The sequence below is a fragment of the Silene latifolia genome, chromosome 6 (genome assembly GCF_048544455.1).
Source record: "Silene latifolia isolate original U9 population chromosome 6, ASM4854445v1, whole genome shotgun sequence".
Taxonomy (NCBI): Eukaryota; Viridiplantae; Streptophyta; class Magnoliopsida; order Caryophyllales; family Caryophyllaceae; genus Silene; species Silene latifolia.
In genome coordinates this window covers 25,906,806-25,929,967 of record NC_133531.1, presented here as the reverse complement: position 1 = coordinate 25,929,967, position 23,162 = coordinate 25,906,806, and the positions used below count along the sequence as shown (strand labels likewise).

The 23,162-nt window shown below is 35.1% G+C and overlaps 2 protein-coding genes across 5 annotated transcripts; both read right to left on the bottom strand.

Moving 5' to 3' along the window:
* Positions 1–1,674: 1,674 nt before the first annotated feature.
* LOC141586564 (uncharacterized) lies at positions 1,675–6,562 on the bottom strand. Of its 4 annotated transcripts, none has more exons than XM_074407847.1 (9): positions 6,444–6,562; positions 6,199–6,329; positions 4,659–4,739; positions 4,477–4,565; positions 4,263–4,337; positions 3,138–3,199; positions 2,968–3,054; positions 2,444–2,734; positions 1,675–2,109 (listed from the first exon to the last, which is right to left on the bottom strand). In XM_074407847.1, exons 2-9 carry the CDS (start codon positions 6,319–6,321, stop codon positions 2,021–2,023), a joined length of 897 nt encoding a protein of 298 aa, XP_074263948.1. In that variant the 5' UTR covers positions 6,322–6,329; positions 6,444–6,562; the 3' UTR covers positions 1,675–2,020. The 4 variants fall into 4 exon arrangements, with proteins under 4 accessions (XP_074263948.1, XP_074263950.1, XP_074263947.1 ...); XM_074407849.1 differs by having other exon boundaries at positions 2,968–3,051; positions 6,444–6,559; XM_074407846.1 differs by having other exon boundaries at positions 6,199–6,333; positions 6,444–6,556.
* An 858-nt stretch (positions 6,563–7,420) lies between these two features.
* Positions 7,421–10,292, bottom strand: LOC141586565 (uncharacterized). Its single transcript, XM_074407850.1, has 4 exons — positions 9,780–10,292; positions 9,065–9,167; positions 7,940–8,101; positions 7,421–7,783 (listed from the first exon to the last, which is right to left on the bottom strand). Exons 1-4 carry the CDS (start codon positions 10,073–10,075, stop codon positions 7,628–7,630), a joined length of 717 nt encoding a protein of 238 aa, XP_074263951.1. The 5' UTR covers positions 10,076–10,292; the 3' UTR covers positions 7,421–7,627.
* Positions 10,293–23,162: the final 12,870 nt, after the last annotated feature.

Here is a 23,162-nt window from a genome sequence, read left to right as displayed (position 1 = left end):
ATTATTGTAGGAAAGTGTTTTTTGGTTGTTTGTGTATAAATGATCATTTTAGTTGCCACTATTCTATTTATAGCTAACTTGAACTTTGCACAAGTTTAAATTTGGTGAAAATTTTGGGCGCAAATTTTAGAACCATTTTCATTTTGGCTCCTTAAATGAATTTGGTGCCAAATTTGAATCAATAATGCACTTGGTGTCCTTTAGTTTGGCAGTTTGCTTATTCATTATGGACGTCCAGAATGAGAATGAAGGTATAAGAAGGCCCTTGCTGAAATCTGAAGTCCAAATCCAACAACAATATTTTGTCAATTTTTTTTTTTTTTAGCAAACTTGTTTTATTAATTTTAGAATTCAATTACTGTAATATTCTTATGAAGTGTAATTTTTTTATGGCAGATGTAGAACAAAAAAAAATGATCAAGTACTGTAATCGTATGTAGAACAAAAAACTTGTATTGTACTGTATTTGTACTCTTTTTTTATCAAGTACTCCAATGGGAAATTATCAATATAATCTAAAGTCTTAATCTTTTGGAGGGAAAGCTTAGCATAAGCATGACCACTTAAATTTCCTTAATCTTACTTTCCTCTCTCCATTCACCTTGGTCCACCATGTCCTTTATTCATTCTTTAATCCCTCCCTTAATTCTTGTGCACAAAATGAAAGGGACAAATTGAGTGAATAGGAGGGAGTATATTTTTAGTACTTTTTGTTTAATAAATGATGACTAATGGTTTAAATATATATTTTATTAAATATTAATGTACTTTTTGTTTAACAAATGATGATTAATAATTTAAATATATATTTTATTAAATATTAATGTACTTTTTGTTTAATAAATGATGATTAACGGGTCATTCTTCGGGCCGGGCCGGGCCAGGCTCGCTGTGCCTTGTGAGTGTCGGGCTCCACCGTGCTTGGGCCGTGCCGTGCCTAGGCACGGATTTCTGAAGAAAATCGCGTCGGAGCCCGTCTCAAGCCCAGTCGTGCCGTGCCCGTGCTTCCTCGATTTTCTCATTGGGTCGGCCGTGCCGTGCCGTAGGTCGTGCCTGACCGTGTCGCTCGCGGCCCTTTATGCCAACTCTATATACGATTATGATTGAAAATTGTGATATGGAGAACTTTTAAATTTGTTATGGCAAATTATTGAACAAGTTAATGGTTTTTTCCATAATTTTAGAAATTTATCATTCAATAGGGAGAAAAGGGTTGGGGGTGAAGGGGGCGGAGCTGATGGCGGGAGGCCAGGGTAGGGGAGTGCGTCCCGATGGGTGGGGGTAGGTGGCAATGTGAAGTTGTGAGCGGCTGCTGAGATAGGAGTGGAAGAAGCGGGGAAGGGTTCACTAGTGGATGGTCGCCGATGGTAAAAGGCAATGTGTGTGGGAGAGGAAAATGAGAGTGTAGAATGGCAAAACAATGTACTACGATGAGTTAAATACGTAAATCATCCTTTACATTACTATCAATTTACAAAGTTTTTTTTTCAAGGACAAAAGCATACAAATAATAGTTTAAATTAGTTCATACTCCCTACATTCCATTTTTATTATCATACTTTTCTTTTTAGGATGATTAAGAAAATAGGTACTCTTACCTCTTTAATCATTGACCATCGTAATTGGGATAATTTAATTGAGATGGAGGTAGTAGTAACTAGTACACATATAAGCTAAACTAGTCGGAACATTATTTATGCTTTTGATCTTGCTTAAATATCAAGCCACAAAGCGAAACATCGCCAGTCAAGTTACAGAATCAAGACTTGTGAAACATAAATAATAAAAGAATGCACTGCTCGCCACGTAAATGAAAAAAAAATTACAAATACGCAAAACAAACTCAAACTACCACCTAAAACGCTACAAATAAAACTTTTATCTAAACTAAGTCTATAAATACGGTACAAAATCAAAATACAGTTAACCAACAAAAACCAATGTCAAACATAGAGACAGAGCAGGCATTTCAACTTTTTAAAACAGGAACTCCTGCGAATATTTTTGTTGGGAAACATCCCTAAGCATCTCCAGCAATAGCCTGGACAGGGCCGTTTGAGCGTCCACCACGGCCACCTCTTCCACGACCACCCCTACCACGGCCGCGACCTACCAAGTGAAAGAACAAATAAGAATTTAATATGAAGATGATCAGTAAATCTATGTGGTACTTTGATGTTCTTCTGATGCTACTACCTGGCAGCCCCTCACTTCTTGGTCACATTTGAAACATTCTCATATGAAACGGTCTCGTGATATGACACCAATCCATATGATGGGTTATATTATTTCAGTTTTCTGCGTAAGTTGGTAAATAAGTTGGTGTTTTAGTCAAATGGATTGATCTCGCACTGAAATAGCATGAGACCGCCTCTCACGAGCCTGGCTTCCAAAATAAAATCACTTAAATAAAAAAGAGTGCAATATATCACAGGAAACTTACCACGCCCACCTTGGCCGGGAAAGTCTCGGTTGTAGCCTCCATCAAATGGCTGGTTGTCATCCATAGGACCATTGTAGCCATACACTCCCCTCCCACGGCCTCCTTGGCCGGGAGGGCCCCGGTTGTAGCCTCCATCAAATTGTTGGTTGTCATCCATAGGACCATTGTAGCCATACCCTCCCCTTCCACGGCCGCGAAAGCTACGACCTCTACCGCGCCCCCTACCACGGGGGTAGCCCCTGTTCTGTGGCCAGCCCCCATCCTCGTACTCAACAGACGCAAATCCATTTCCTGAAACCAAACAGTCCTACGTCAGCAAATATATTACTCCATAACAAAGTCATTGTGTACAATACTACTACTACTTTCATTGTTAATTACGATCGGAACAACTCCACAAGGGAACTCTTTAGCCCTATGAACAAGCAAACATTTAAAAATAACAAACAATTTTTAAGCAAAAATGAATCATCCCAGAAGACAGTGAAAGGGCCGGACAGATATAAGCATAAAGCAATACAAACCTGTTGGACCTCGGCCCCTTCCCCTTCCCCTTCCACCACGTCCTCTACCACCACGACCCCTACCTCGAGCATTTGGAGAGCCTTCTGCTGTTGAATGATATTAAAGCACACCAAGTCAGTAACTAATGCAAGAATATGTCAGGCAGTATTTAAACTATATTATATTATACCTCCTTCATAGTCGTAATCATTAGATGGTTTCACTTGATCGGCTGGTAATGGTGGCTGATACCTACAAGATAATGCAACAAAATAATAACTACGAGGCAACCTTACAAGCAACATTTTTTATGAGCATGAATCAATCCATCAAAAATGTCCCAAAATTGATTAGATGTATGTTCTGCAGAAAGAAAGAAAAAGACACAAATATCCATTGGAAGTAAGAAGAGAGCGTCAAATGATAAATAACAAGTCCTCAACTATTAACTTCTCCATAATAGCTTTCCAGTTTTCAAGATCAAGTATGACGAAAAACATTGGGACAAGAGAGAGATTAAAAAGGTCATCTTAACAAGATCCTCGATAAAAATATTAAGACCATGAAATGTCCATATAATACAAAATTTGGCACTTCTACCCCTAACTATAACAAACCCGGGAAGAGAACAACAGAATACAGAGGACGATAAAATCAGCTACAGAATAAAATGCAAAAAGGCATATCAAACTCAAAACTCCAGGCGCAGAGCAACCAAGGCTTCTATATGATATAATATGCTATAATTATGGGTGGACAACTCAAGTACCTAGGGTAGTTTAACATAGAAGTGTACATAATTACAATATTGCTACAATATACTCCGTAGTATTTGATGTTTTTTGACAGATTTAGTGTTTTTTTTTTTTTTTTATTTATTTAATTTAAAGAAATTAATTTATTTATTTTTCTCTCCTTTATTACACACTTTTTCAACAACTACTTTCTTATAGATTTTACCTGGTTCATTCCGGATCCTTAATTCTATTTCGGTTTTTAAAAATCGTTTTAATCTTTTCTCTCGATTTAAATTTTAAGTTTTTATAAAAGAAAGACGAAATTTGATTTTAAAACCCCTAAGTTTACCTTGACTTTCCATTACATTTTCGTTCCCCCTTTTTGTTTTTCATCTTCCCTTTTTTATTCGCATTTTGAGGCGTACGTTCACCCATAGACGGTTCGAAAGGATGATTCATGTCAGCCGACCCCAAATCATTTTGGGATTAAGGCTCTGATGTTGTTGTTGTTGTTGTATACTCCGTAATAGACAACCACTAAGCATTATGATGATGAAAACACTTAGATACAAACTCACCCAACAGCAGATGTATCCAAATCATTCTTTGAGAGGATTATTGTGATCATTGAAACATGCCGAGTAGTTTCCAGGCTGCAACAATTGCATAAACATCAGTGAGCTGCAGAACACATTCAGCCTTTCCAAGCATATTTCAGTATCACGTATCAACATAGGCAACAAAACCATTGAAGAAACACTATGCTAAAAAAGGTAGCTATGGGAAACTTACGGAAGAAGACCTTCTTCGAGTGGCTCCCAAGTGTCAGTGATATCAGTGGAGCCAATTGATGTGACCTGGTGCAGACCAACAATTCTTCGCTGCATTTGTGAACACCAAAGTAAGATGAGAAAGGTCTTTCAAAGATCCAAAGAGCAAAGTATTATCAGAACAATTTCCAAAACAAAGAGTACCTTAATCAACTCCACGATTGTCACAGTCTTATTGATTGCTCTACCCATTGCCTTGAACACAATTTCATTGGCATTTTTCTCCTGCACAGGAAACATAGGACAAACAGAGAAATGTTAGCAGAAGAGCATCACATAACAGTGTATGCAAGATAGGAAACAAAAATTGAGAGGGGACAACACTGGGGATATCATAAAACTTACAGAAAATCAGAAACAAAAGCATAGGGGTCCGAAATTACACATCCAAACATTATGTAGATATAGCGGAAGATGTGATGCAACATTGCAAAGTGGTACGAGGTTGCTTGCAACGTATCAAAGTGAAAAGTCAAGCAAAGATGCCACAAGGAAGGTATTTCAGTAATACACATAGAGCTATATGTTGGATACTAAAGAAGTCTGGCAGCTTTTAATGCTTGATTAACCTAATTCTTCCTTCTTTTTCCTTTCTTTTACTTCATTTATATTAATACACACCTTGCGCCTGAGTATAATACAAAATAAAATGCAGACAAGAATTCCAAAAAAATTAAAATAGTCTATTATACCAAATCTACAAAGGAACTAACTTTAAAATCCTACACTCATAACATTCCATAAGTTCTGGACTGCTAGAGACAGCTTGTACCCTATTGAAATGGGTTACAAGGAAACAATGTAACCAAAAAACCACATTACTAATCAATACTCTCTATATACGCAGATTGCAGCTACAGTACCATAATCATATCCCATAACACGGAAACCCCAGAAAATTAACATCCCTCATTTTAAAAAGCAGCTTTTTCCGTAATTTTGAATCTTACTTTACCTCCGCCACATGCTCCTTCACTCCAAGGTCCATTGGCTAAAACTCCCCATATTCTCATAGCCAAAGGCATCCCAAACTCACCATTGCATTTACAATTTGCACCTAATTAATCCATAGTAATCCAAGCCTTGGTGCCTCACTACCATACCAACCACAAAATCACAAAAATTGCTCAAAACATCAAACAGTAAACAATTTCCTATATTCCAAACCAAATAACCACAACTTCCATACCTTTATCTTAAAAGCGCTAAAACTAATCAAGGCACAATCGGAAAATTCAAATTTCAGTACCACAACACTACTAAGCCGCTCTCAGAAGGGGGGCCTTGGTCACTACAAGTCACATTATCTCAGGAAAACACACAATCGCCGGTATTCACAAACTGCAATACCATAAATCCATAACAATAACCCAAACAAAAACCACACCCAAACGCGGTCGCTATCATAACAACGCATATCCAACAGTAACCACACTGGCCTGCACAGCGCACCTACCAAACCATCCCAAAACGCGTTACCACGTATCCAATTATTACCACACAAAATAGTCGCCTTACACACTAACCCTAAAAAAATTCCCCTTTTCGACGCCGGAAAATACAATATTCACAAATATTCCACAATATAACAACACAAAACAGTCATAATTAATAATCAAAGGTAGCAAACAAAACATTGATGAATAATTTACAAAAATAAAATTAATAGGGTTTATAAAGAAACCTGAAGAAGAGTCATGGCGTAAGTGATGTAACTACGCATACGACCTTGACTAGTAATCCTAATCTCGTTTTCATCAATCGGTGTCTCCACCTTCGGCTTCTCTACCTTGACGTATTGCTCCATTTATCTATCTATCTTCAATTCAATTAAATAAAAAAACACTTTTAGGGTTTTTAATCAATCGATTGATAAAAGAGGAAACGCAGAAATCGATTGAGAGAAAGAGGAAGAAGAAGAAGAAGAACCTGGAAGAAGAAGGAAGAGTGGCGTTCGGCTATGTAGAAATTGTGGTGAGGTTTGTTACTTTGCGCCCTAAGACTTGAAAAACTGCAGACGGTTTTTGTTGTCCTGATTTTTTTATAATAATGAAAAGATGGGCTTTTTGTAATTGTAAACTACCCTAAAATTCTGTAACCACCTGCTTCAGTTTTTGGTGCAATCCGATCTTATCTACTTACTTGCTTTTCTCGGGTTCGGGTTTTGTATTGCCGGTTGGGCCGGTTGGGAGGAGTATGTTAAAGGCGGTTTTATAAGTCTTTTGTAAAACAGTTTTTAAATAAAATATTGTAAAATCATATGCAAAAGACATTTTTTGCCCCCACACCACCCCACTTGTTGTTTGTCCTATTAGAAATGTGGTACTATTGTATTTGACCCGTCTTTAATTATAGACGGATATGTGCCGTCTATAATGAGATTTTGTGTTTATATATATTGTCATACCTTATTGTCTTTAATTTTGTTGGTCAATTGCAAAACACAAAATAATTAGTCCATTTACGTGTATACTAAATAACTCATTTTTTTTTTTGCTATGTTCGGATGTTCCAAGTCCGGCCCAAATCTTTGGTTTTTTTTCTTTTTTCTAAAAAATATGTTAGTATTAGAAGTTTTCGAATTATTGTCGTCATTGATACATTGTGTGTAGTTTGTTAAATTAATCTCTTGTTTAATTTGTTGGTTTTGATTAACGAGTGGAAATTTAGAGTAATTTGTTGGTTTTGATTAACAAGTGGAAATTTAGAAGGATATAATGAGTTGTTAAAGCCAGGAGCAATGGTAATTTGTCTACGCTAAGCAGCAAAGCCAAAGGGGTTGCAAAACTGCAAAACACAAATCTAACTCGTAGAAGTACACAGTAAGGACTAAGACGCGAGGTAATATGTCCACACTAAGCAGCAAAGCCAAAGGGATCGCAAAACTGCGAACCATACATCTAACATGTAGAAGTCCATTTTATTTTGCTTATTAAATACGGAAATACAAAGCATTATTTTACTAAGGTTCGATGTCAATTGACTTGATTTCGTGTTATTACATTACTTATGATCCACCAGTATCGAGGAGTATTGACATCGGTACCATACACTTCTTGAAGCTGAAATATAGCAGCAAAACATAAGATCAAGCATTCGACATATTCCAAGTCCTACATGGGCCGATAAATCCTGCCTCCCCTAGCTTTGATCAACGGATCAATGATCTTCCTCCATCCATTATAATCGATGGGAGACCCACCATCAGGCAACAAAAAGCCATTCACATAGAAAAACGGTGTTCCAAAGACCCCTCTTGAGCAGCCATACTGCGTATACAAAACAACGTTAGAGATCAGTATATGGATTAGAAACTGGTTGTGCTTGACATAAAGAGATTCCTTCCTAAACCGAATTGGAGAAGAGCTGAAGAGCTCTTAAACAGTTCAACGAGAGAAATGAAGGTTTGGAGTTTGTAATCTAACCTTGAATGAAACTCTGGTTTTTAGATCAGAGTTTCTATCTTTGAAGCCGGATTTGATAGCAGAATAGTGGGATTGACCTGCTACCTTTGCAGCAACTTTTGCAACACGGTCTACAACCTCAGACTTGCTAATGTTCGCCGTCTCTGAGTTGTAAAACTTCTCCTGCACACCAAACAGCAATGCTCACAACAAATGTATACTCTCTAAGGCTATACCCAAAACCCAAGCATCCAGGAGAAAGGATAATCAACGTGCAACAAAAAATCGCCATTCTGTATTACATTTGTAAACCAAGATGGCAGTACATCTCAAGTCAATGATCGAACAAAACACAGTAAGCCAATATATTTAGGTTTTACACTTTGTTACATAAAGGGTTGCGAAAGTTGGAAGTACTGTACGAAGTACAATTCTTTGTGTTTGTTAAGCCTGTCAACTTTCAAGCCAACATCTAGACATGTAGTACAGCGGAAACTCATTTAAGTATTGTCGCGAAAAGGAACTTACAATTAATCAATCAATCAAACAAAACTGTCTGGTAGTTTATTGGCTTCTGACATTTACCTAAGCATCAATCTCTTTACTTTTATATTGTACGGTCGAATAGTATACTTTCCAAATGGAACTTATGGTTGAAGTTAAAAGTAGAACCAATCATAATCATAATTTACACACCTTGCACCAACTACCAATTAAACTTTATTTAGCTTTAAGACGAATGCGTGATATTCCACTAAAATTCAAAAGCAAGGTTCAATAGCCATTGATAAAGAGAAGATTTTTACTTTCTAACAGTTCTAAAGATAAAGGAACATCAGAAATTCTGAAACAAAAGTCCCATTTTCAAGCAATTACACATGTATATGTACGTAACGTGCACACATCAATCTGTGCTAATCCTATCCAACCTTCCTAACAACCAAAGTGATACTCCGTATTAGCCTACACGAATGTAGGTTCAAGGTTTCAGATACTAGTAGTCGCAGAATGGTGCTGGCTCAGGCTAAATGATCAGACAACTGACGAATGCAATAAAAACATACTCGTACAACAAAAGAAATTCGAACTAGCCAGCTGATTTAGTAATATCCCAAGGACGAAAGAATACACAGAAATGAATTGGACCTGAGTCTTGAAGAAAGTTTCCCACAAGGGATAGGTTGCAGAGCTGTTTAACCCGTCAACAATGTGCAGCGCTCGAGAAGTAACAAATGCATTGTCATGGTACCTGTAAAACACAATCCAAACAGCATCACTTCACTAATACACAGTTTGTGAAGCGGAAAGTGACAAATAAGCCCCATAAGTTTAACACTATGTGCAAATAAGCCCCATAACTTTATATTTTAGTGCAATTCAATCCTCTTATAAAAAATCTGTAATATTAAAACATAAAAATTGAATTAACACAATTAATCAATAATATACTGACCCGTCAGCAAAATGGGTAGTAACTCATTGGTAAGACTGTGTACATTCGACCCCCTTTTGAGACACTGGGTAATGTAGAGTACATGTATATAATTCCGAATTTATTAGTGATCAAATCATATAAAAGCATATCATCTTTCATTTCATTAGTCTTTATGACAAAAACAAAACTAAATAAATGATCAAGACAAAAAGAAAACTTTTAAAACTCGGGAACCTAGCATTTCCTTTTTAACCACTAGACCAAGACGTCGTCAATAAACATAACAATACTGATTCTACATTAATAATCACGTCATCGGGCTTAGTAATTTGTGTTCAAGGAAAACAAACATTAGAAAAACGTAAAGAATTGACTGAGACACCCATAACTCAAAAAATGAAGCAAAAGAGAAAGGGATTGACTTACGGAAGAGGGAAAGGGTGAACAGTGAGAGAAACATGAGAAGCATAATGGTTTAGTGCTTGTTTCAAAGGAGGCCAAGCATCTCTTGAATCAGGGCAAACCGGGTCGAAAAATGCTTCGATTAGGATCTTACCCGGGTTGAATTCGGACTTCTTCCCATACACAAACCCATCAAATTGGGCAGAGCTTGATTGGGCTCGGACTACCCATTTTGCTGATGGGTCGGTTGGGAGATTTATCAGAAGTGATAACAAAAGAGATGGTACAAGGAGATGGAACACGTTCATTTTTCTGCTCATTTTTGGTAGTGTTTGTGGTTTCAAATGTGTCCAAGTTCAGTTTGTATTGAGTTGATGTGTGGTGAACATGTGGTATTTATAGGTCATCACTCGATTTTGTGTGACGGAAACTTCATCCCTTAATCATGAGGACATGGTTAAATTTTATAGATTTTTATGTTAGTTATTTTTCTCTTCGTAAAAAGATACTGTATTTATTATTTTATTTTAAGTTAGTGGTTATCTCTTTGTGAGAACTGAGAAGACACCTATTTACGCTTTAAAAAAGTATTTTGTTTATTACTCTTTTTAACTTATTTTTTTTAACGAATTTATAAATTGTTTTCCAAATATAGTTAAGGTTATATTGAAAGGTAAAATGTCAAATAATAGGAAAAAGATCGTGTAAAATTAAGGGGATAATCTTCATAATGATTTAGGACTTTAATTATACAAAAAAAAGATTACTTTATGATTTAAAGAGTTATGACTAATCATGATCACAAATTCTCATTTAAGACGGAATGATGATGAACATGGATGAATGTTGACGGAAAAGCATACTAAAGCCTAAAAGCGACATTCATGTAGTTTAACCATGCGTCATAATTTGACCAAGTTCTCCAATCCCCTATATACTAAATGAATAGGAAAAATTTAAAGTTTTCCCGCCTAAAATATTTTCCCTATTTTGATATAATCTCTTATATTCTTTCCTATTTCAATATAGTTCCTTATTTAAGATTTGATTCTAGGTTTTTTTGATGATAAAAACTTCGTTCTCGAAAAGATGAGTTGTAGCTAAAAGATATGCTATTAAAAAAGTTGTAAAACAATATTATTAAATCTGTGTAAAAACGTTTTTTTCATTAAAACACATATTTCATGTTTTGAGTATTACTTAAATTGTTTTTTTTTTCTCTCAAATCAAAATACAATGATGAAAAACGTTAAAAAATAATGAATTGTCAATTTATACTCTATAAATATAGTATACTAAAAGGTAAAATTCTATAAATACCGTGCATGCAGCACGGGGCCTATACTAGTTTCCATAAAATGGAGTAGGAGTTTCTGTTTTTTCGGATATGATTTTTTGTATGAGATTAGATATCGTGTTTTCTTATTATCGAAGAAAAATAGGTCAATTACAAAGTTCAAACAATACCAATCGTTGGTTGGCGCAGTGGTAGCATGGGGCTGCGCTTGGTAGGGAGGTCTGCGGATCGATCCCCCACAACTGCGATTGGGAGGGGTTTAAATACCGTAATCCTTGGACACGCCCCGAAATCCGGATTAGTCGGCCCAATGTGGTTCGGATTACCGGATGGTTTAGACCAAAAAAACAAAGTTCAAACAATCAACAAGAAAATTTAGCGACGATTTAATTTAGCAATTTTACGACAAGAGCTTCTCTCTTCATATGAGACAATAAAATAATCAAGTTATACTTAGAAAATAATTTAAATATAATATGATAACTTTCAAAATAGATAAATACTCGTATGACTTATGAACTTAAAAATCTGAGTTACATAAGTCTCCTACAAAGTCTTGCACAAAGAGACAGTCTTAACGTCCTCACAAAGAGTTAAGAAATAATGACCAAAGTTTGTCAAGTTTTTTATCATTTCAATTTTGTTTAGTTTAACAATAATATTTTACCATTATACTTGTAGGTAATTAAAATTCTTCCTTTGAAACATCATTTCATAAAATTATGGGTTATTTCATAGGAATAATCCTTCCTATGGGTGGTCTGCATTAATTACTCCATCCTATCAATAATTCCAATTAAATCCAACCTATACACCATACCTTCCCATATAATGATCTAAGGTAACCTAGCTACCTACTCATAAGGTCATACAAAAAAAAAAAAAAAAACTAAAACTAATAAAACAATACTAAATTCTAAAATCAACAAAAAAAAACTCTCTTTATCTCTTCCCTGTCCTCTTCTCTCGGCTCTCACTTCTTCTTTATCCCACCAAACAAACGCCTACCATATTCATCACCACTTGATTCCTCTTTTCCGATCATCAGACACCCTACAACCACACTTCACCATTATACAAAAATCGACCACACAATACCCAACATCAATGACGACGGTGTGTCAATTAGTGGTAATAAATTCCATAGCTACAGACCTCGAAGGCCTCTCCACCGAAGCTCTTTATGGTTATCTTTATTGTCGTTGTTGCCATGATGGTGTTCCGAAACGCCAGGAGAGAAAGAGAAAGCGGCAATTTGGGTGAAATAATTGGCGTCGAATCGTTAATTAGTCAATATAATTATGAAATGGAGAGTAGGGATTTTGAGGTTGGTATTTTTAGGGGTCTGATATCGGATATATGAGCTATGATGTCGGAAAATTGGGGGCTTAAGGTTAGCAATCGAAATCGTATGAGAGCCAAAGGACGAGGAAGGATTCAGGGTAAAAAAACGATGAGGAGGTTACAATTAGGTGGGGTCATGTGTCGATGGTGATGAGGAGAAAACAAGGGAAGACGGGGAGTGTGAAGGACGGTGGTGGTGGCACCAGAAGGGAACAGAAGAAGTGTGGAGGGTGGAGCCAAGGAAGGCACTTTTAGTGTCGGTGGGAAGAGGGAGAGTTAGGAGCAACAGGCGCCTTTGAGGAACAATGGGGGTGGGGAGGAGTGGTGGTGCTGATGGTGGTTAGGGGATAGGTTATTTAAAATAATGTCGACGGTACAGGAGGGGGTGGTAGAGGTGGTCGGCAAGATGGTTGTTGCGAGGTAGGCTTTTGGATGGTGGATGGGTGAGATGTGTGTTTTTACAAAAAAAAAGGGAAGGAGATGATAAATTTAAGAGTTAAATAAAGAGGGAGGAAAAGGTTACCTGATACAACCGGTCAAAAAATCGAGTGAGTTTGTTATTGGAAGATATGATGTATAGGTTGGATTTAATTGGAATTATTGATAGGATAGAGTAATTACTGCAGACCACACATAGGATGGATTATTGTTATGAAATAACCCTAAAATTATTTGTAAATTTTGACATAGTTTGAAATTAAATAAAGCGTTCTATTGAGAAACAAACTTTAATTAAAAGACAGTTGAAGGCTAAAATTTGTGACAATATATAATGTTCCGAATTTCTTTATAGCCTAGTATTTAGTGGATTTTTCTCAGCATTAAATCATTATGGCGTTATTCTATTTTTTTTTTCAACAATTTGTGTGAAAACTTGAAAAGTAAGGCCCTGTTTTTTTAAGTTTAATAGAGCTGAATTGGAGTGAGTTGAATGGAACTGAACTAAGTTAAAATTTGCTGAGATGACTAGAGCTAAATAAGATGAGCTGAATTGAACTTAACTTAAAGAGCTGTTTGGTCAAGCTTTACAAGTGTTTTTGTAACTTAAAAAGTAGAAGTTGCGTCAAACACTATTTTTTTAGGGATTTTAAAACTAGTTTTAAAAAACTAAAAACTATGGACTAAGAAATAATAACCCCTAAAAGTAGAAATAGCGAATTGGCGTTTCTACTTCTACTTCTACTTTTGTTTACACGATAATTCATCACATGCCAAAAACAAGTTGTTCAAAAATTTTGGCCAAGTATATTAAACTAATGAAAACAATTTTTTAAAAAAATTAGGCCAAATACTCACAATTTTTTTTTTTGAGAAGTAGTTCATAAAAAGGCTCATTTTAAAAAGAAAAAAAAATCTTTTTTGCATAAACAAGGTTGAATAGCCCCTAAATTTTATTATGACGCAATTTTATGTTAAATACGTCGAAATTAAGCCTAAAAGAACTAAGCCTAATTACTTTGACCTGAGAGATAGTCTCTCACTAACATTAATGAGAGACAATTAATAATTGCACTAAAAACCATCTAAAAAAGGAATAAATAAAAATAATAACTACCTCTTAGAAAAGAGATTTTTGACTAAACATTAGTAAGAGACCGTCTCTTTTAATAATTTGTGAACAAATAAACACTTACGCGTGGCAAATTTGTTTATAAGTGGCAATTATGAGGCAGTGGTCATTCAAATGGGCCATGCTAGTACGGTTACTAATGCTATCGTTGTAGTGGTAGGTGTGACCGCTTCGAAGGGCCTTGTTGCTAATAAAAGCGTAATTTGGACCAAATTTGTATTCGATTTTTTTTTTTTTTTTTTTTTGATAAGGTAAAGAAACTAGGTTAATCAGAATCAACCTATAGCATCCTCTCGGATGTGAATGGTAAACGAAAGCGAAAAACTTTCAAAATACCAAAGAAAATCATAAAAACATAAAGAAAAAATGAGGGCAAACAAAAACTCAAACAAAAAAGATTAACTTTTCAAAAGCCCATGAGACAATTTAACTTTAAGAAAACTAAAACAAACAAGTCTAGAGATCTAATTAGGCCCTGTTCTTTTAGACTGAAATTGTCTGAACTGAACTGAACTTAATGGAGCTGAATTGAACTAAATTGAACTTAATGGAGCTGAGCTGAACTGAACTGAACTGAACTGAACTGAATTGAATTGAACTGAACTGAACTGAACTGAACTGAACTGAAATTATAATAAAAAGATTATATTAATATTAATAATAATAATAATAATAATAATAATAATAAATATTATAATAAAAATAATACCAATAATAATAATAAATATTATTATAATATTATTCATTAATAATAATAATATATTAATATAATCTAATAATAATAATCTAATAAGATATATAAAAAATAAGATATTATTATAATAATAAATACAGTAATAATAATAATAATATATTAGTAATATAAATGATAACATTATTAATAATAATATAATATATTAATAATAATAACTAAAAAATAAATAATAATAATAATATTATAATAATAGGTCTAACATAATAACTTATTAACATAATAATATTAAATATAATAATAATAATAATAAATATGTGATTAATAATATTAATAATAATGAGTATATTAATAAAATAATAAATATAAAATAATAACTTATTAATATAATAATATTAAATATAATAATAATAATAATAAATATGTTATGCATAATATTATTAATAATAAATATATTAATAAAATAATAAATATAATAGAATAATAATAATAATAATAATAAATGTATTAAATATAAATATAATAATATAACAATACGAATTAATTATTAATAAATATAATAGTAACATAATAAATATAAAAATAATATAATAATAATAATAATAACAATAGTAAATACATTAATATAAAAATAATAATGATATCAATAAGAACAATATTAGTAAGGTTGAAATAAATTGATATGAACTGAACTGAACTGAACTGAACTAAACTGAACTGAACTGAATTGATCTGAACTGAACTGAACTGAACTGAGCTGAGCTGAACTGAACTGAACGGAGCTGAACTGAACTGAACTTATTAGAACTGAAATTAAGTCCAAAAGAACAGGGCCTTAGTCTGTACAAGATTCTACCCGAACCGGCAAACCGGAAAGAGTCAGATCGGACAAAAAGGTATGCTGTCCAACTTCCAGTCATGCTTTAATGGCGTTAAGCTGCAAAGCTTCGACATTGAAACGCATACAAATAAAATAATAGACACAACGAATTTCAATTGTCGGTCCATTGGTAATGTCTACGGGTTTGCACCAGACCTCTGGGTCGGTCCGGACCGGTCTCACCTATAACAGGTCCGGTTTTCGGGTTGCATTAACAGGTCTCCAGTGCGAACCGGGTCGGTCCGGTTTAAACCTTTGAACATACCTGGACGAAAATGCAAGAATAATGAAAGAAGGTTTTCAGAAAAATGGTTACAGATCTTCATAAAGCTATTGTTTTGTTCTAATCAATCAACAGATAATAGATCTAAAAAAGGTCTATTTAAAATTCTTGATTTATACCATCATTCTTAAGATATTATGACTCAAAAAGCTCTCTTATGCTAAATTGGGGAGCAAATAGAGTCAAATCTTATAAATGTAAAAATCAAGGAATTTTGCTCAAGAAATTTCTAAAGAAAATGATGAAGATGAAGGTCTAGATGGGAAAGAAAACCAATGAAGGAATTCAATACCTATAATTCATTTTTGGGTTTTTTTTTTCTTTTTAGAGAACTCCCTCTCTCTAAATTTAGAGAGAGAGCCATTTTTTTTACGGAAATTTCCCATGGTACCCTCGAACTTTGGCAGATTACACATGGTACCCCTCATTTTAAGTTTCTACACATGGTACCCCTGTATTTACCTTTTTCTTTCCTGCATACCCTTAATGGACTTTCCGTCATAACACCGTTAGTTTACATCTTTAAACACGTCATTACCTCTTGCTTTTACCCATAACACATATTTTAATCCCTAATCTTCATCTTCTTTCTTTACATCTTCAAACCTAATCTCACTTATCCCCTCTTCCACCACCACCACTATTACCACACCACCACGGGCGACCCACAACCACCACAACCAACGACACCATACAATCCCACCACCACCACCACTGATGACGCCCTCTCACCGGCGACGTATCTCTCTCTTCTTCCTCATCGGCGACACGTTTTAGACCCACGACACCACCTTTAGACGACCAGATCTGGTGTCTTGAAGGGAGGGGAAAGAGTTTTCATGTTTCAAGGACGGATTTTGTGGTGTTTTGTGTGGTGATTATGGAGGTAAGTAGTAATTTTAAAGGGTAGAAGAAAAGGAATTTTATGTGGTTTGTTGGTAAAAACGTCCAATTGAGGTTTTCTGAATAGGCTCTCCTTCCCATTTAATTTCCTCAGATGAATGATTAACCTTTCTTGGCTTGCTGGCTTGGCTATTTTCTCAGTCTTGTCAACAGAGGCATTTTCTTTTTCTATTTCTTATTGCTCCTCTTCAAGATCTTCTTCCACGTCTTCCTCTTTCACTTCAACCATGGCTATGTCCTTCAATTCCTCAGGAGAATAATTTGAATAAAACTCTCCCCATATTCTGTTAATTAATCTAGTGGTTTTAATGGTGGCTGGTTTATCTGTTTAACGAATTGGTGGGAGGGAAAGAGGAAAGAGACGGCAGTGATAGGTTTTGGACTGGTTTGGCAACGTCGGCATGGTGGCGTCGACGTGGTGGTCAAGGAGGGCGGGGTAGGTGGCGACAATTAAGAAGAAGATGATGATAATGTGTGGTTTGGGAATTTAGATATTAAAGTTAGTTTAGTGTATAATATGAAGGATTAGTGTATTAAATAACCAAAAAAAAAAGTTATTAGTCAGATAAGTAACGGAGTGATGACGGAAGTTTGGCAAAGGGTATTTTGGGAAGGAAAAATGTAAACACATGGGTACCATATGTAGAAACTTAAAATGAGGGGTACCATGTGTAATCTGCCAAAGTTCGAGGGTACCATGGGAAAAAACCATTTTTTTTATTCTCGAGTTATGGTAAATTTGTATTCGAATTGGATTGATCACAAAGACAACTAAATTTTTCGGGTTGAAATATCTCCCTTCATAAGGTTATTTTCGTCTAAAACTTTCAGATCACTACTACAGATACAGGCTATAACAACAGGTAAAAACCGTTGTTAAAGCGACAGTTGTAACAGCTATTTACAACAGTTAGGTTATTTACTAAAACCGTTGTGGAAATTATTTACAACGGTTAAAAGCCGTTGTTGTTGCGAGTAAGTCGTTGTGAAAAATTTGACAAAATTTTGGTGGGAAAGATATAACAACGGTTATAATATAAAAAACCGTTGTTATATCTTTCCCACCAAAATTGTGAAGACTTTTAACAAGGATTATATTTAAAAAAACCGTTGCTAAAAGTAACTGTGAACCCCCGCGGTTATACAAAAGAATAAACATATAATTAACAGCGGAAAATATGTAAAATTTTAAAACTTTGAGGCATGGCCGTGGAGTTCACTGAAAACCTTTGAAAACTATTTAACCTAATTATTACTTTTACAAAATAAAAACATAATACGAATAGAAATATGCAAGGGATCTCGGATCCCTCCAAATTTAAGAAATGTAATAACGAATGATAATTAAAAGGATGTATCGTTGCCTCAACAACGTTCGCTAGCCACTCGTCTTGTAACCCCCAGCATATAAAACCGCGTATAACACCGACATGTCACCTGTCATTCATAAAAATGAATGCCACGGTCAGTGAGGAGTAATTCAGGTGTCTTACCAGCCGTATTACAATGTAATAACGTAAGTACAACACAAAAGCCATCAGCTTATCAAACATACAACATAGAAAAGATAAATAAAATCATGTGATAACGGAACTTACACCTTTCAAAACGTGTCCCACTTTACTACGATCAAACACGACATCGTAGTAAAGGAAGCACGAGGACAACTCATGACCAAAATGACGTATTGGACTGCCGTCAATGTACAAATGCTAAATCAACCATAAAGAGTAAACCACGATCTCCTGGTAGGACAGCTAAATAGCATCACGCTCTCGGGATACAACACATACCCCGACAATCATCGGACTACAACACATAACCGATATAAGCAGTCCTAGCTTAAGTACAGTACCGGCCTTTCGGTAACCCGACACTATACTCTCGGAATACAACACGTATCCGATTCAACGGCTACGGTAACTTCCCGTAACCTGAGACTCGTAACCGGGCTACACCACATAACCACGGCCGAGTAACTTTAATCCGGCCACCTAATCCACGACACGTGAATTAGGATCCGAATTGAAACGATCGTAACAAATGAGATTGATTACCACTAGTATAGAATGACAAACACACTTAGACTCACTGTACTTACATATCTAGCATGGACTAACCATACAATACAAAGGTGGAAACAACCACGAAATACGGGAATGAGAATAAACACACTTAAATATGAAAATACCACCATGTATTGGCCGACCAATCTATCTAGCATCTCGTACCTGTTCCAACATAATTAAAGTACATATACGACCCATAATGCTTACTGTCTCACTTGCAACACAGTACAAATATAGCAAGACAATTCCACAAAATAATATACCATTTTCTTTTATCAAAACCGCATCCAAAACAATCCTTACTTGCCAGTATACGCCGTCTCAACAATACAATACTCTAACTAGTATCCGACAATCTCTACATGTAAATATAAACCGTCTCAACTATACAACGGACTAACTATTATCCAAAAACGATCCTTACACGCCAGTACACACCGTCTGAAATATACCACAACTAAACAAAATCCCAAATAGCATCCCAAAACAATCCCTACATGTCAGTATACACCGTCTCAACTATAAAAGACAACAATTAGCATCCAAAACAATCCATACATGTCAGCATACACCGTCTTAAATATACCACTTACTAGCTAGCATCTCAAATGATCCCTACAGGTCAGTATACACCGTCTCAATCATCTCCACATATCAGTATACACCGTCTCAACTATACAACTGACTAATTAACATCCATAAGGATCCCTATATATAATTATACACCGTCTCAATTATAAAACAGACTAACCAGCATTCGAAATAAACATATTTTACAAGTAATATCGAGTAACCCGTCATCGTTACCTTTTTCCGATCGAACTAGTCCTTCATGACTAACAAATCTTATACAAGACCGTCTATCTTAGCATCTACAACCGTCTTATAATAAATAAAGCTGAAAGTATAAATTGGGTTTGTAAAAATACATGACGAAAATGAATTTTACTTACAACGGATTGTCAGGAACGATGAAAGCAACACTATGGAACGAAAATCATTGATAACGGATGACAAACGGAGTGGCAAAATCAATTTAAAATTAAAAAAAAAGAAACAGAACGAAAAAGAAGAAAAAGGAAGGGAGAAGAAGGAATGATTCGTGAAAAATGAGGGAGCAGTTAGCTAGCTAGCTATTTATTATACGTACGTTTCTTCATCGTTAAGAAATTTCGCTAATTTTTAAAACCGTCTCGAGTTAAATAAAACCGATTTAAGAGAGAGTCCCAAAAATGAAAAGAAATTAATAATAAAGAAATTTAATGAGTGAAAATAAAACAAACTCGGCTAGTTAACGGAATTAATACGAAATCACTTCGAATCAGACTTAGCGGCGATTTTTACTGAATTAGCGGATTTTAAAGATTTTTGCTAATTTAACAGAACAAACTCGAAATAGCTAACTGAACGATTCTTCTCAGATCCGTCTGGAGCCCACTTAACTCGACTTCGATAAAACGGACTCGAGAAAGAAACAAAATTTATTAAATAAATAAATAAAAAGTCAGCTAAACAACTTGAGTTGACTTTTAAAAGAACTTATTAACGATTATTAAATTTAACGTAAAAATTATAATGAAATTAATTAATTAGCCGAGAAAATAAATATATAAATCGTTAACCAACGTAATTAAATACCAAGTAGCAATTAAAATAGTTTATCCAACTTAATAAAATACGGGGTGTTACAATCACCCCACCTTTAAAAAGTTTCGTCCTCGAAACTTGAACTAGAAAAACAAAACTCAATGAAAAGACAATTAGTCTTAAAAGATGTCTGTTGACAAAAAGGATACAAAAATAAAAGTTAAAACCAAAACAATCATTTAACAAGTTTTCATGAAAGGTTTATAACATTAGTCTCGCCCGATTGAACGATCGAGTGCCCGTCGCGAACAAGAACTCAGTCGGTCCAATTACAAGACAAGCCAAGACAAGCCGAAACAAAACTTAAAATTAATGTGTTAACAAGTGGTGAACAAGGTATTAGACGTCTCCAATAACAGGCTAAATCATTAATCCAACGTCAAAACAATTGAAACTTCATATAAAATCTCAAATTTATATATAGTGAAAATTTACATTTGGTAAATCACATTTGCAAAAACAGATAAAAATGTGTAATACAATCCAAAGATAAAGCAAAATTTTTAATTTAAAGGAAATGACTTCTCAAAATTCTAATATTGATTAACGAGAAGTAGTATAAACTGAATCGTTGGGAAAAGGAAAAGTAAAGAAACAATGATTAAATTGACACAAATTCTCCCTTGTGACGGAAATACCCGTCGCAAACTTGCGACGGGTCAATTACATACCATATTAATCGCGGGTCGGGAAACATGATACGGACAACTCACTGTTGCTCATTTATTGCATGCTGTACGTGTGTGTACTTTGCATGACACTTATTGTCAATTATTTGCAATAAGTCGTATTTGCCTTTAATGCCAAATTTTTGTCATAAATGCCATATCTCTCTCATTAATGCTACTCTCCTTCTTCCTTCTCCTGCGTCTTCTTCTTCAGTTCCAAATTGTGATCCTCCCCATTCAAATGAGTCTATTGTTCAACATTTTTAAGAAACCCCAAAAAAACAAATACCATTAAAATCTTGCTTGTGTTCAAAATTATATATGCGTCTTCAAGTCAATTGTCAAAATTTACATTCTTAATATCTCAAAAAACTTCCGATCAAATCAATTGTCAAAATTTACATTCTTAATATCTCAAAAAACTCCCGATCAAAATAATGGCTGACGAAAATGGAGCCTTAATTGACGTTACTATGGTGGACGAAGATGATGATTATGTCATAATTCAAGGAAGGTTGACGGATAATAGTAAAGGTATGTATAATTAGGACACATTTTTATAAATTACAACAGAATGTTCACATTTATTTCACAAAGGTGTTTAGTTTTGTGGCAAATGTCAACTGTCAACTAGAATAAGGCATATAATGTAAAATGTAGTTGTTGTGTTGTATTTTATTCATGTCTATACTTTTTATTCTGATGTGATCCACTTAACTAGATTATGGAAGTTCATATAAATACACATGTTGGTATTCAGAAAGGTCTATACTTTTAGTTCAAATGTTACCATGTCAACTATAGTAAGACAGATATTGGAACTTGCAATTGTTGTTTAGTATTGTATTGATGTTTATATTTTCTTGGCAAATGTCACCCTGTCAACTAGACTACCTCAGTTTGCAATTGTTGTTTAGTACTGTAAAGATGTCTATACCTTTTGGGCAAATGTCACCCTGCCAATTAGACTATCTCAGTTGTCACAGTACTGTATTGATGTCGATACCTTTTGGGCAAATGTCACCCTGTCAATTTGACTATCTCAGTTTGAAATTATTGTTTAGTATTGTATTGATGTCTATACCTTATGGACAAATGTCACCCTGTCAATTAGACTATCTCAGTTGGCACTTGTTGTTTAGCATTGTACTGATGTCTATACCTTTTGGGCAAATGTCACCTTGTCAATTTGACTATCTCATTTTGAACTGACATAATATAGTTAATTTCTGTTTATATTTTTTGGGCAAATGTCACCCTTTGGACTTCACTATCTAAATTCATTTAAATGCACTTGCTCTTTTGTATTTGATCAGTGGCCATACTCTTTTATCTAATGTAACCGCGTCAACTTCATTAGGTACTAATTTTTCCAAGTCACTATCTGGGAGGACAGCAGATAAATGGGAAGAGATCTACGAGATGTATCGGAAACACTCACAGGCTGTTGGTTTCAGCATTAGGAAAGCCACTTCTCGTAGAGCAAACGGGCCTGGCACACCTGAAATCGAGAGATACTTTGTATGCTCATGTGAAGGAAAACATGAGAATGGTTTACCTCAAATTGCTCTTAACCAATCTAGGAATGCCGCAATCACGCGGTGCGAATGCAGAGCTGGCCTAAGATCGCAATTAAACGAGGATGGGCAGTGGGAAGTATTGCAACATATCACAGTTCACAACCATGCATTGACCCCCACGCAGTGGCAGCAGCATCACAGATCTGAAAGGCGAATAAGTGATGCAAAGGCAGAGACTATTAGGGCTCTGACATAAGCGTTAGTCCGCCCATCTGTACAATACAAGGTGGCGACTGTTGCAGCGAGAGGTGAAGCATTTGTGGGACACACAAAGAGGGATCACATAAACTTTGTGCACAGGCTGAAGAGTAAAGCGATTGAGGGCGGTGACGCAGCTACACTTGTTAATATTTTAACGAAAAGACAAGCGGAAGACCCTGGTTTCTTCTTCCGTGTGCAATTCAATGAAGAAGGGAGGCTATGTCACCTATTCTGGTGTGACTCAATGATGAGGGAGGATTATCGATTGTATCAT

What these genes read in the sequence shown, in the direction of transcription:
- LOC141586565 (XM_074407850.1), bottom strand. Translation starts at nt 10,075, where the DNA reads ATGAGCAGAAAAATGAACGTGTTCCATCTCCTTGTACCATCTCTTTTG. An exon ending in GTTCACCCTTTCCCTCTTCC is followed by an intron (nt 9,168 to 9,779) that starts GTAAGTCAATCC and finishes TGTGTTTTACAG; the next exon opens with GTACCATGACAATGCATTTG. An exon ending in AAACCAGAGTTTCATTCAAG is followed by an intron (nt 7,784 to 7,939) that starts GTTAGATTACAA and finishes TTGTATACGCAG; the next exon opens with TATGGCTGCTCAAGAGGGGT.
- LOC141586564 (XM_074407847.1), bottom strand. Translation starts at nt 6,321, where the DNA reads ATGGAGCAATACGTCAAGGTAGAGAAGCCGAAGGTGGAGACACCGATT. An exon ending in CAATCGTGGAGTTGATTAAG is followed by an intron (nt 4,566 to 4,658) that starts GTACTCTTTGTT and finishes TCACAAATGCAG; the next exon opens with CGAAGAATTGTTGGTCTGCA. An exon ending in CTCGAAGAAGGTCTTCTTCC is followed by an intron (nt 4,338 to 4,476) that starts GTAAGTTTCCCA and finishes CAATTGTTGCAG; the next exon opens with CCTGGAAACTACTCGGCATG.